The sequence below is a fragment of the Chionomys nivalis genome, chromosome 18, assembly GCF_950005125.1.
Source record: "Chionomys nivalis chromosome 18, mChiNiv1.1, whole genome shotgun sequence".
Taxonomy (NCBI): Eukaryota; Metazoa; Chordata; class Mammalia; order Rodentia; family Cricetidae; genus Chionomys; species Chionomys nivalis.
This window is the reverse complement of record NC_080103.1, coordinates 47930531-47943108: the sequence shown is the minus strand read 5'-3', so window position 1 is coordinate 47943108 and position 12578 is coordinate 47930531. Positions and strand designations below refer to the sequence as shown.

General features: G+C 36.3%; 1 protein-coding gene across 1 annotated transcript in view; it reads right to left on the bottom strand.

Moving 5' to 3' along the window:
- Positions 1-702: 702 nt before the first annotated feature.
- Positions 703-12578, bottom strand: part of Stpg2 (sperm tail PG-rich repeat containing 2) — a 338340-nt gene continuing 326464 nt past the window's right edge. The window contains exon 13 of the mRNA XM_057793774.1: positions 703-822. Coding sequence (XP_057649757.1) covers positions 703-822 — 120 coding nt within the window. The remainder of the gene's footprint in view (positions 823-12578) is intronic.

The following is a 12578-nucleotide window of genomic DNA, read 5'->3' as shown; positions in this document are numbered from 1 at the left end:
CTGAACGAGCATGTGATCAAACCGGACTCTCTAAATGTGCCTGACTGAGAAGCCAAGGACAATGGCACTGGGTTTTGATTCTACTGCATGGACTGGCTTTGTGGGAGACTAGTCTGTATGGATGCTCACCTTCCTAGACCTGGATGGAGGGGTGAAGACCTTGGACTTCCCACAGGGCAGGGAACCCTGACTGCTCTTTGGACTGGAGAGGGGGGGGGGGGAGTGGGAGGTAAATGGAAGGAGGGGAGGAGGTGGAAATTTTTAATAAATAAAAAATAAAAATAATAATAATCTGTCCAGAAACTACTCAAGTTGCCATATTATGTAATTTCAAAATATTTGGCTAAAGCACAATTTTAATTTATTATAATTTATTAAGAGACAATGTATTTCTTTGTAATGGAAAAGTATGTCAACCAAGAGGCTGCAACTTAATCACATTAAGGTAACTCCCTTGTCTTAACAATAAAAAAAGGCAAAGCTATCAAAATCAGATTAGCAGTCAAATGTAGAAGCATGAAGATGATCTTCACTATAATCTGTTAATGATTGCTTGACACCATCAACCTAGGTGATCACGGTGAGTGAAGTTAAGGATCGGACCCAGATATCACCCCAGAATGGAAGGGGGTGACGCACATGCATTTCTATGACCCTGTGGGTCTATTATACTCACCAGTTAGAATACTGCACTCTGTCTCTTCAATGTTTCTGTTTGACTTTCTGTTCTGGATGACAGGTATTTTCTCTCTTAGAGGATGAATACGGCAGAGTGACATTGTATGTTCTCTTCAGAACAGAATGTCTTAAAAACGGACTGAGCTGAGGAGAGAAACAGAGCAACTTATTTTAATTACATCATCCATATACTTTGAAGGATTAGTTTATATAAATGAACAGTGGTCTTGTTAATACAAACTAACTCACTGATGTCATTCATTAATACCCTAAATGTTTAGATTGATATCCAAAGTATTCTTTAACATACAATGACCTTAACTAAACTATACTTAATATTCTTGACAAAAGTTATATGTATCTGAGAGAAACCAAACCCTTCGGTAAAACCTACAACTTTCTAATAATGAGTGGGTGCATTAGGACGTGTAAGTTTTATTTTTTTAATATTTTTTTCCAGTGAAAGCAGATACTAACTTTTCACATATGTTTTCTCCCAACATTTGCCATTCTGACAAATATCTGGTGTTAAAATATACCAATATCATCTTTCCAAGACTATTCTAGTAATGCGAACATGAGATAGCAAGACACAGCCCATTTACCTGACCCAGGCAACAGACCAATGAAAACACTGAGAAGAGAAAGAGTTTGAAACAACTTTACAAGTGATCAAAACTAAAATTAAGGCAATATTCATTCCCCCGCTGTTATATACATGCCTTTTTGGAGATATCTGCAAAATCAGGATTATGAACTTGTGACTCTTCTTTGGTATTGCTGTAAGTATTAACTGAAGTCGACCGCGTGAGCGAATCAAGCCTAGCACACAGTTTGAACACAACCCTTGCAGCACCCCCTTCTCATTTACATTGCCTTCCCAGGGGACACACACAGCAGGGTGGATAGAGGAGCTGGACACTGAGGCTAAAAGTTTCAGCCAACAAGTTGAGAATTCTGCATTCTAGGCTTATAGCTTTCCACTGGGGTCTGAATGTGATAATTACCAACCACCCTGCAATGGCTCTGCTTACTTACTCTAGAGCCGTGGCTCTCAACCTTCCTAATGCTGCAACATTTTAATAGAGTTCCTCATGTTGTGGTGACCCCCAACCATAAATTTATTTTCATTGCTACTTCATAACTATATCTTTGCTGTTGTTATGTTGTTATGAATTGTAATGTTAATATCTGTGGTTTCCAATGGTCTGAGGAAACCCCTGTGAAAAGGTCCTTAGGTTCTCAAAGAGGTCACAAACCACAGATTGAGAACTGCTTCTTTGGAGATTTCTTTCCCCCTTCTGTTGGTTCATCTGAAAAAAAAAGCCTGTGGTATCTTCAAGTTACTTGTTCTCTTGTCTGTTGCTCCCCCTGCCAACCTTACATATAGGAAATACAGGATTAGAGCAATTGTATTCTGATTCTTAAAACCACAGATTTGCCACTTATTTGCCAAAACTCTCAGTGATTTAAAATTAATCTGAACTAAGAACAATTTATATGTGTTGTTTCATTTAAATGATGATGAATGTACTTGAATCATGAATTACAGCTGCGGAAAAATCAATGCACCTTTTAAAGCTGTGTTTCTGTCTCAAATGCCTAATGAAATAAACTAGACTATACTCTAACTTTCCATTGGTTATAGTGTTCAGTAAACTTATAAATAATATTGTATATATTCACTATGTGCTCTAAAATATATTGCTTAAATCACTTTAGTCATGAAAGGTTATTAGTGCATATTTGTTCAAACGCTTGCTAGGATTAAAAGCATATAGTTTCTTCTCCAAAATGACGAATGCCTTCCCAAATCTCAGTAAAAAAATACTTTTTTTCTTAGATGCAGCACTTTGTTCCTTGTCAGAAAAGAAAATGAGAAGGTAAAGAGCTGTTTGCTTTTGTGGTATATGCATCTTAGAAGATAGAATATTGAAATTATTAGCTATTGTTTTTAAAAAGTCACTGCCAGGAAAGACTAAGATAGAATATCTGTTCCAATGTAAAGGTGATTAAAGGAACATAATGACTAATGCATGATTCTCGATGTAAAATATTAATCAAAGAGTTAGAGAATTAGAATAAGATCTATATTACAGATAATAGCATAGTAACAATGAGAATCCCTAATTTTTATCACTGCTCTGTGGTTTCAGAAGATAATACCTTCCTGGAAAGGAGATAAATTCTGATGTACTTAAAAGTGAAAGATTATATTATAGATCCAATAATGTCATAAAATACAGCATATAAAATGCAGAGCTATTTATGTGTATGAGAGAATAAAAGAGAGAAAAGGTAGGGAAATTTAAAACATATTTCATGATAACAATTAAAATATCAACTTTTGGATATGTTTCCAAACAAATGCAACAATGTGTAATCTTATTTTTTAAATTTTTATTTTATGTGTCTGGGTGCTTTCACTGCACATATGTAAGTGAACCACATTGTTTCTGGTGCTCTAAGAGGCCAGAAGAGGTGGACTAGGAGCCCCTATAACTGAAGTTACAACTGATTTGGGGCCATGATGTGGGTGCAGAGTATTGAAGCTGGGGATACTCTAAACCCTCAAGCCATCTCTCCAGCCCCATAACATACAGTGCTACAGTGAAGCATTCTCTCTAGATTCCCAGTAGCCAGACACTCTGCAGCTTCTGTGCCTAGGATTTGTCTTCCTCGAGAAATGAAAGCTCTGGGCTGGGGCACTGGCTCAGCAGTTAAGAGCACCGGTTATTAGGTTTAGTTCTTAGGGCAAATGCCAAGGAGTAGTATAACTTCTTCATGTGGTAGATCTTTCAGTTGTTTTTGAGACCTCTCTGCACTGATTTCCGGAGAAGATGCACCCAATTTGTATTCTCACTAACAATGAATGAGGGCCCTTCTTTCTCCACAATCTTTTTTGCCAGTTGTTCTGTTGATCTTGGACATCCTGAGAAGAGTGACATGAAATCTCAAGGTTGTTTTAATTTGTATTCCCTTAATTGCAAAGGGTAAGGAACACTTCCTGAAGTATTTCTTAGCCAATTTTATTTCTTTGTTTGAGAACTCTAGTTAGATCACTAGACCATATTTGGATTGGGTCATTTGTTCCTTTGACTCTTTGTTTATGAATTCTTTGAATATTCTGGATAGCAATCCCCTTCCAGATCTAGCTGACAAGATTCTCGCCCATTCAGTTAGATTCTTCTTTGCTCATCACCTCACATCTCCACCTGATGAACCACAGAGAGATCTGTTGGGATCTGGCTCCATTTGTTCCCATTAGGCTTAGGATACAGAGCCTTGTGGTTAAGTATGACATTCTTTCTCAGTTCTTCCCCATACTCATTTTATAAACACACTAAAATAAAGTACTCTATATACTCTGTTGTTGACGATCAATTGCAGACGGTTGTCTGTTTCAGCTACAAAAATTGGTGCTGCTGTCCATCAGTGCATATGTCTACTGCTAATGCATACACATACACACTTCTGTGATAATATCTGCACATTTAGATTTACAGAACTGACCGATGAGGTTCTGCAATTATCTAGGAATTTCATTTTTCCTACATTTCCCCGGAGTCCTGTGTCTTTTGTCTCCATCCTAAAGTCTTGTACTTTAGGTATGTTCATGGAAATGAAGTGCTGTGATACTGCCATGAACGGAATGTCTTGTGTTTCCACGAAGTCCACATTCTAAAACTCTGCTCTCCAACACGGTATGAAGGGGTTCAATACATCAGTACTTGCTTTTAGAGGTGGCTTTCATGAAAAGACCAGCGCTCTTCTATGACAGAGACGTAGGTGGCTAGCTCTCTGCTCTGTGAGGATGAAAAGCCTGGGAACTCCTATGCAAGCTGGAGAGAGCTCCTACCAAAACACAACCATACTAAAGTCTGATCACAGCATTTCAGCTTCCAAAAATTTTGGAACACATTTATTTTTCTTTATAAGCCAATCACTCTATATTATTCTGTTATAGCATCCTGAATTATCACAAGACATATATATGTATGTCAACTTGACACAATCTAGAATCACATGGGATAGACCCCTTTGGGAGTCATCATGATTACCATAATTAAGGCAGGAAGACCTGCCCAAAGTTTTTCAGCTTCCATTCCATGGTTTGGATTGTGGACTGTATAAACAAAAAAAGGGAAGTTAGCAGAAACATGGACTCATTACTTTTTTCTTCTGTAATGCAGACGGAATATGACCAGCTGCTTCAGGCTACAGCTACCTTGACTTCAACCATAATGAACTTGGCTGTGAGCTACAATAAACCCTTTCCCTTTTAAATTGCTTTTGTTAGGGTGCTTTATCACAGAAACAGCAAAGACTCTTGGAGACATTCTTCTATTTCAGCTTTTCTGGAAGATGCATTGAATTTGCTTTTCATGCTTAGACACACAACACCGCTAGAACTGGTTCTGTTTGTGAAGAAAGGTGGCACTTCACTGGATGAGTGTTATTTCTTGATGAGATCAACTTTCAACTTCCTTGTAAGACTGTATTTTCATAGAATCTCCATGGTAATATTTGTTAAATACACTCTTCCACTTGTTTACCCCTATGACATTGTCTTATCAAAAGTGAATATCTAGAAATCTGGGCACTGGCTATAATCACACTAGTTGTGCTTTTACGCATGGCTGCTTTGGCTAAAGAGTTCCATGTACAGAAACAAATAAATTACAAAACACCTGCCAATCATTCACACACATAAATGGATGAAACTTTTACCAGAAACTACACTTATAAGCAAGGACAGGTTAAGCTCATGTCCTTAATTATCAAAGCCCAGCACATAAACATATACCTCCAGTTTCTTAAATCAGTCATAATTTTTGACATTGGTTTTTTAATATTCAACTCAGTAGTGACTTTTGTATATTTTATAATTTTATGTCATTAAAATTAAAGCTTTTTTTTATTTCCCAAGTATTTAATAAGTAAATTGTATTGATTTTTATTGTCATTGACTCACATAATTTATTTTAAATAATTGTAAATTTTTAATTTATGGTATATCATCAGAAAATTATCACAATTTAATTTTCCCAATATTTATACTTGTAATTTTAATTTCTATTTCCTTCTGAGGGGGGTTGAGACAGTGTTTCTCCATGATGTCTGGGCTGTTCTGGAACTCACTCGCTCTGCAGATCAGGCTACACACAAACTCAGAGATCTGCCTGCCTCTTCCTCTCAAGTGCTGGGATTAAAGACACGCACCACCACTGCCCAGCTCCATTTCCTTTTTATACCTACATTTCCAGGTTAAATAGAAGTTGTAACTAACATTAATTCCTAATGATAAGCTTTTACATTTTAGGATCATCATTCTTTTTAATAGTCTTATTTAATTGTGTCATTAGCCTTCTACCTCAGTTTAAGAGGTTGTGTGTGGGATGAAAAATCCAAGAAGATATCCTTCAAAGGGGAAGTCTAAACAGGAACCTCAGAAGAGCTCACGGTAACTACTAGAAGAAAAGGGTCACTTTGCATCTCACTCAGTCTGTGGGCCCTAGGAATTACTCATTTTCAGTTGTTCAGAATTAGCATGGAAGTGTGTCTCCAATCAGTGGTTCCAGCCCAGGAACACAGTTGCTGGTGCGATCATTTTGCTCAGTGAAACTGCAGAATTCTTTTCAACACCACTGCCCAGGCACATCCTACAGAAAATGCCTTTTCTGTCCTTGTTCTATTGCTCTGTAGCCTTACCAGCCACTGGTCTCATCAGAGTTGGGGTTCAGTAATTGTTACAGGCAAGTAATAGAATATTAGTGTTGCTTTAATCTGTATTTCTTAACAAATGTGGATCATGTTTTTACATGCTTATTTGCTGGTCATTATGCTCAGTTCACAATGCCATGAAATAATAGTAACAGGATGCAGTGTAAAAGGATACATTTGTGCCCTCTGCTGTGCTCTTACTCTTAAAAGTCACCTACTGGTCTTCAGTTGGGAAATTGCCACAATTGTGTCAGGTAATGTCCCTTCTCCTGAGGAGTAGTCCTTTATTGTGGATGTAGTTACCTTCTTTCTGGGCTGAGTTCTCTACTTCTAAGAGAAGTTGGTAGTAAGCACTGGAGGCAAACCATGCTTTTGTATTCCATGATGACAGCAATCTCTAGGAATTACCACTTTCACTTAGCAAAACCCGTTCTGTGCATATCCCAGTCAGCTATTGGCTCCAATGGCCTCTGCTCCAGATAATGTCTGTGCTCACCAGAATTTTCGTTCTGAATTCTGTTATATGCATGGTTTGCTAGCATTAACTAAGCATACTTCATGGTCTGTTATCAAGGTGTTACACTGTGTTACGCTAGAGTGTTAATTACCCTATCTTTTATATGTGGTCATTTTCCTTCATGTTGGCTTGTGATTTGGTTGTGGTTATTGTCATCTCAATCTCACTGATTAGGGATGAAAAAGAAGCTCAAATAAAAAAAAAACATCAAAAAGAAAAAGAAAAACAAACCATCTCGCCAAAGTGTTTTATCTTTATATGAGTCTAGGGCTTTTAAACAGTCCTTGAAAATCTTCTTATTATTAAATCACAGGGAAATAAAAATGTTATGCATGCCTCTGATTATAACAGCTGCCTGTTAAATACTAGCCATATCCAGCCTGCAGCACCAAGGCCATAGGAACTGCTGCCAAGTGCTACAACTTCTGCAAGTCTATTTTCCCAATGTGTAGTTGACAGCTGCTACACATCCCCATCACTTGTGCTTACTAATATCTAGTTATTTCCCAAGCACTACTCTGTGACTTCTTTATGGATTTGTTGTTGGAGATGCTTTATTATGGCAATGATCCACAGACCACATGTATGATGCAAAAACTTAATAAAGGCTATTCAATTTAATTCAATTAAATGCATAATTTAGCATTGCTGAAAATGATACTATGTTTACATACATTTGATTTTAAAAAGTTTGACTCACATTGCTCTATTTTATTTTTTACTTCTTACTGCCAACATTTTCTGATCAAGTTCTTGCTAATGTGATTACAACTCACTATTAACTGATTCTTTTTGTGGGGGGCAGTTAGGGTAGGGGGTTCAAGACAAGTTAAAGACATGCACCACCATTGCTCATCTTAACTGGTTGGTTTTGAGGAATACAACTTAATTATTGGTGATAGGGTTATATTACATTACCTTCCATTCTTCCTGGATTAGTTAAAAAGGGTATGCCATCTGAGCTATAACTTACATATTTAGTCACTTCACTGTCTCATAATTTTTTGAGTGGGTGTGGGCACTAAGTCTCCTTTCTCATCTCTAAAAATAAGCCGTGTTAGAAGAGTGACTGGCTTATAGCAAGAGATCTTTGATCTCCTACTCAAGTCCATTATCACTATTAGTGTGTGTGAGGGAACACTCTTTGCATGCAATAGTGTGCATGTGGAGGTCAGAGGACAACTTCATGGGGTCATTTTCATCTTCATATTTTACATTGGTTTTGGGGGCCAAACTCAGACTGTCAGGTGTGCGTGGCAGGTGCTTTCCCAGTGAACTGAGAGCTATCTCACCATTCCTCTCTGTCATATTTGTTAATAATAATTTTTATGAATGTTATTTCTATTTATTTCCAAATGTTAAATGTCATCATTTTCACGCATAAGTTTTAACATTTTAAATAGCTAAATTGACTAAATTCTTTTGTGGGATTCTTCCATTTGTAGTCATAGTTAACATATATTACTCATACTTTCCCAGTGCTTAGTAAAATTTTCCAAAATGGACACAAACATAGTAAAAAAAAGTTAGAACGGGGCTTCAGACATGGCTCATTGGTTAAGAGAATTTCCTGTTCTACAAATGAACCCTGGTTCAATTCCTAGCACCCATATCGCGTGGCTCACCAGCACCTATTAACTCTAGATCCCAGGGATCCAATACCCTCTGCTATCCCCAAGAACACCCTCCCCCACCCCAAACCTTCAACCCACCTCTTTCCCTCTCTTTCTCAGTCACATACTCACACTCACATGAGATTAATAAGCAAAAGGTGGTAGGATAAAATCAAAAGTGTGGAATTAGTTAATATAAGAAACTAAACTGGTGATCACTTTCCGTATCTTCTCAGATGTAGTAAATTATGCATTCAAGTAGGAAATGTGATTATCTATAAGTTCAGAAATAACTATAGCATTTGTTAAAGATATTTGCAGTAGACTTTTTGGTACCAATGCTAGTGTAGTCAAAATTCACAAATGTGTAAAGAAAAAAAAATAGTTAACATTTTAGTGACATTTTTTAAAAGTTCACAGCATTCAAACGAAATACTGTAGCTGAGAAGTGGAAAATGACTAAGTTATCTCCACTACGTTCAAAAGGTCATGAGGACTGCCTACCCACTAAATCCACCCATCTGCCAGAAAGTCAGAACCAGATAGAGCATTGACATTATTACAGATGGAGAAGATAAGCCAGGTCCATTGATTATATTCAGAACTTAACATGAGTATTACTCTTTAGTTTTCATGGCAACCACAAGAGATTTTTTTCATTTCTTAAGTTAAAATGTTAAAAGTATAAGGTTTTACTTTAATAGTTTTAGTGTCTTAACTATCAAATTCTTATTTTTAAAATCTTAATTATACATTAGCATAATTAAAGGTTTTAATTTTACCTATGGTTTAAAAACTGAAAGCATCATCTTTCAATGCTAATGGCGAAGTACAACAGAATAACCAGATGAACCAAAAGAAGTGTTCAAGTTTAAGATAAATTACATGTATAATGGGTTCAAGAATCCATTTTACATTCATACAGTATGCATATTATATGAAACAAAATATTAATAATAAAGTGATTTTTAAAAATCTATTAAAAGGAGAACAGTCTGTTTGGATGATTATACTACAGATAGAATTGGAGAAAAATGAAAAAGCAAGTAAATAGGTTAAAAAGTTTAGATTTTTGTTGACTGGGTCAAGAGATACATGCAAACCCTGATGTACTAATACAAAATAATTATATTGTGAGTAAGGAACACAGACAGGGAACACAGATGAAATGCAAGTCGTCACATAGTCTGAATGGAAATACGTCTGACAGCCATTAAGACTGCTCTTGCAATTTCTTTAAAGAGGCAATTCAATATACTGCCATGAGCTTGGGTTTTCTAGGAAGCAAGATATGTATCAGGCATTTATGCAGACTGCTATAGACGATAGTCATTCCAGTCTAGTTAGAAATAAAAAAGATCCAAATATAGGAAACGACCCCAAAGACGCTTGCATTATTTCCCAGCATGCCATCTTAGAGATGGATCCTGTGGCTAAATCATAGACAAAACCTATCATGGACTTCACTTAAAGCTAGCAAAGACTAAAAATACCCTTCTGCCCTAAGAGGAATGTTTATAAGACTCTAAGACATTAGTTGATGAATAAAATCTTTGCATCAACATTTTCTCAAAATTCATAAAGACTGTGAGATTGGAAAAGTTACCTATTAAGTTTTGAATGTCAAGTGTTATAATGCCAAGTTATTTCTTCATATTTCAAAACTTCATGATGAACTAATATGTTTACTCCTTTGTTGTTAATTAATCAGGAGTAGAACTTTTCTCCTCCGAGTCACGAGAGGGAAACCTCCCACTTGTACTTTCTGATGCTATAGTTGATGACAACTAGAATGTGCGTTCCCCACGAGCTTCACTCTTCTTAGGGCTGCGGTCCAAGTGTGGGTCACGCACACCTAACGTTATGTATGTTTCCTGGGTCTACGATCGTTTTATAAGATAAGATCCTACAAACAGTTCTTAAAAAGTCAGTTTCTCTGATTATTGGAAACACAGTATCCAGTCTGCTCACTTTTTATTTATTTCCCTCCATCTTCTAAGCACTACAGAGAAGCAAATCCATTCTCTCTATAAAGCACACAAAATTATTTTTAGAAATATTTTTTATATTCAATTGATTAGAAGCTCAAGAATAAAAATAAATTACAGTGTTTACAATATCACTTTTTTTAAATTCAGACTTTAATAAGAACGACTCTTTTAAAACTTGTGCTTGCTATCAGGATGTTCTATGTAGCAATCACTTTATTTTAATGCACTCTCAAATCATAATATAGCAAAGCTTTTTGTGGAACAATTTCCTGAATTTTAGAAGCGACTTGGCAGCATCCTTTAGAAGTCAAATTTTTTGTGACCTTTATGGTTTATGAATAAATTATTTACATTACTATTTTTCAGATATAAACTCTATTTGATAAGAAATATTCTTTTAATTTAATAATTTAGCCACTATTTAATGGGGCTTTGAACTAGGAAAGCATTTGGATGATGTAAGTGGGGCCTAAGGGGCAATCTTAATAGGAGCTTGGAAGACAGCAGTGTTAAGAGCAATGTGGAGGCCAGTCCAAAAGCTTTCAGAGCCAACAACTCAGATACAACAAAAATTCTTGTGATATTTTGCCAACTACTGTGGCTGCTTTTAGTCTTTGTCTGATGAATTTGCCTGATGCTAAATTGAGAGTTTTAGGAATAATTTTGTTGGCAGAGGCGATATCAAGACAGCCTAATATTGACTCTGCTGTATGGCTATTAGTGATCACTTCTATGCAGGTCTAAAATGAGAAGTACAAATAGGGCAAAGAGAAATATGAAGTGCATAGTACTGGGAGGAAATGAGCCACGGGAAATTTAATGTTGGAGTAGAGGGCTGTGCTGAAAGAGGTAAGGAGAACACGGATGTGAAAGAGGATAACAACCGGAAATGCCGTCCTCAGAGCAAGACCCTACCCAAGTCATCTAGAAATTAGTGAAAGGAAAATGCCCAAGAAAATTTCTCCACACAGAACAGCATCTACAAAGGAAAGTGTATACAAATGCAATTCAAAGGGAGGGCCAGATTCTACTCCAAGTGGGTAGGCAATTTTGGTAGTGTCCTCCGTGTGCTTCTGGCTAGAGAGTCATGGAGAAAACATGAGCAAAAAGGTTCTGAAGTCTTCCTCCAGGTTTACGAAAAATCCAAGGACAGATGTGTGGTAGTGAAGTCCCTGCCTTGATGCCCTGAGTGCCCATTGTATGCAGCTTTGAAATAAATTATCTTTGGAGTTTTTCCCCCTGAGCTTATCTTCATGTCTTCCATAATTCTAGCTAAACTAAAATACAGCATAAAATATAATATAAAAAACATAAAAGGTCATCTGACAATGTCAAGATTTTAAATAATAGGTTGAATATACATTAATCTTAAAACAACCCATGTCAATTTTATCTCTCATTTTTACATCAGACAAGCTAGTCTTCCTAAATTTATTTTCTTACAATTGGTATTGAGTCATGTAGCAAAACTGTCTCTCATTCCTTGAGGGGAATATATTATACATTTCATTTTGAAAATTTTAAATTTTAACCAAAAATGATATAGAGGCAGATAAATATATTAAGCATCTTGATTTAAAATGTTTAAAATGAATTATATTTTGAATAAAGCCATTTATTTTTACCAAATATTATAAATTAGTTATTTAAGAAAGAGATATTTAGGCAAAAGTTAAAAAAATAACCCAAACAACTATACACCATATTTTACTTTCTCAGACTCAAAGTAGATCAAGTTAAAATGGTGCAGTGTTGGAGTAGCAAGATAGTTTAGCAGGTTCAATCTCTTGCTAACATTCTGAAGCCAATCCCCAGAACTCACATGAGGGAAAGAGAAACCAGAGTGGATACGTTTTCCCCTGACATCCATATGCTGCCACCTTGATACACACACATGCATACATACCCACGCACACACACACACACACACACATCAAAGTATAGTGTTTACTGTATTTTGAGCTGTTGAATATCCCTACATCAATGAACAGCTGCAATTCCTAGATGTTTACAACTTTTCCCACACGTTTTCCTGTGGGGAAAGGTGAGAAAGGA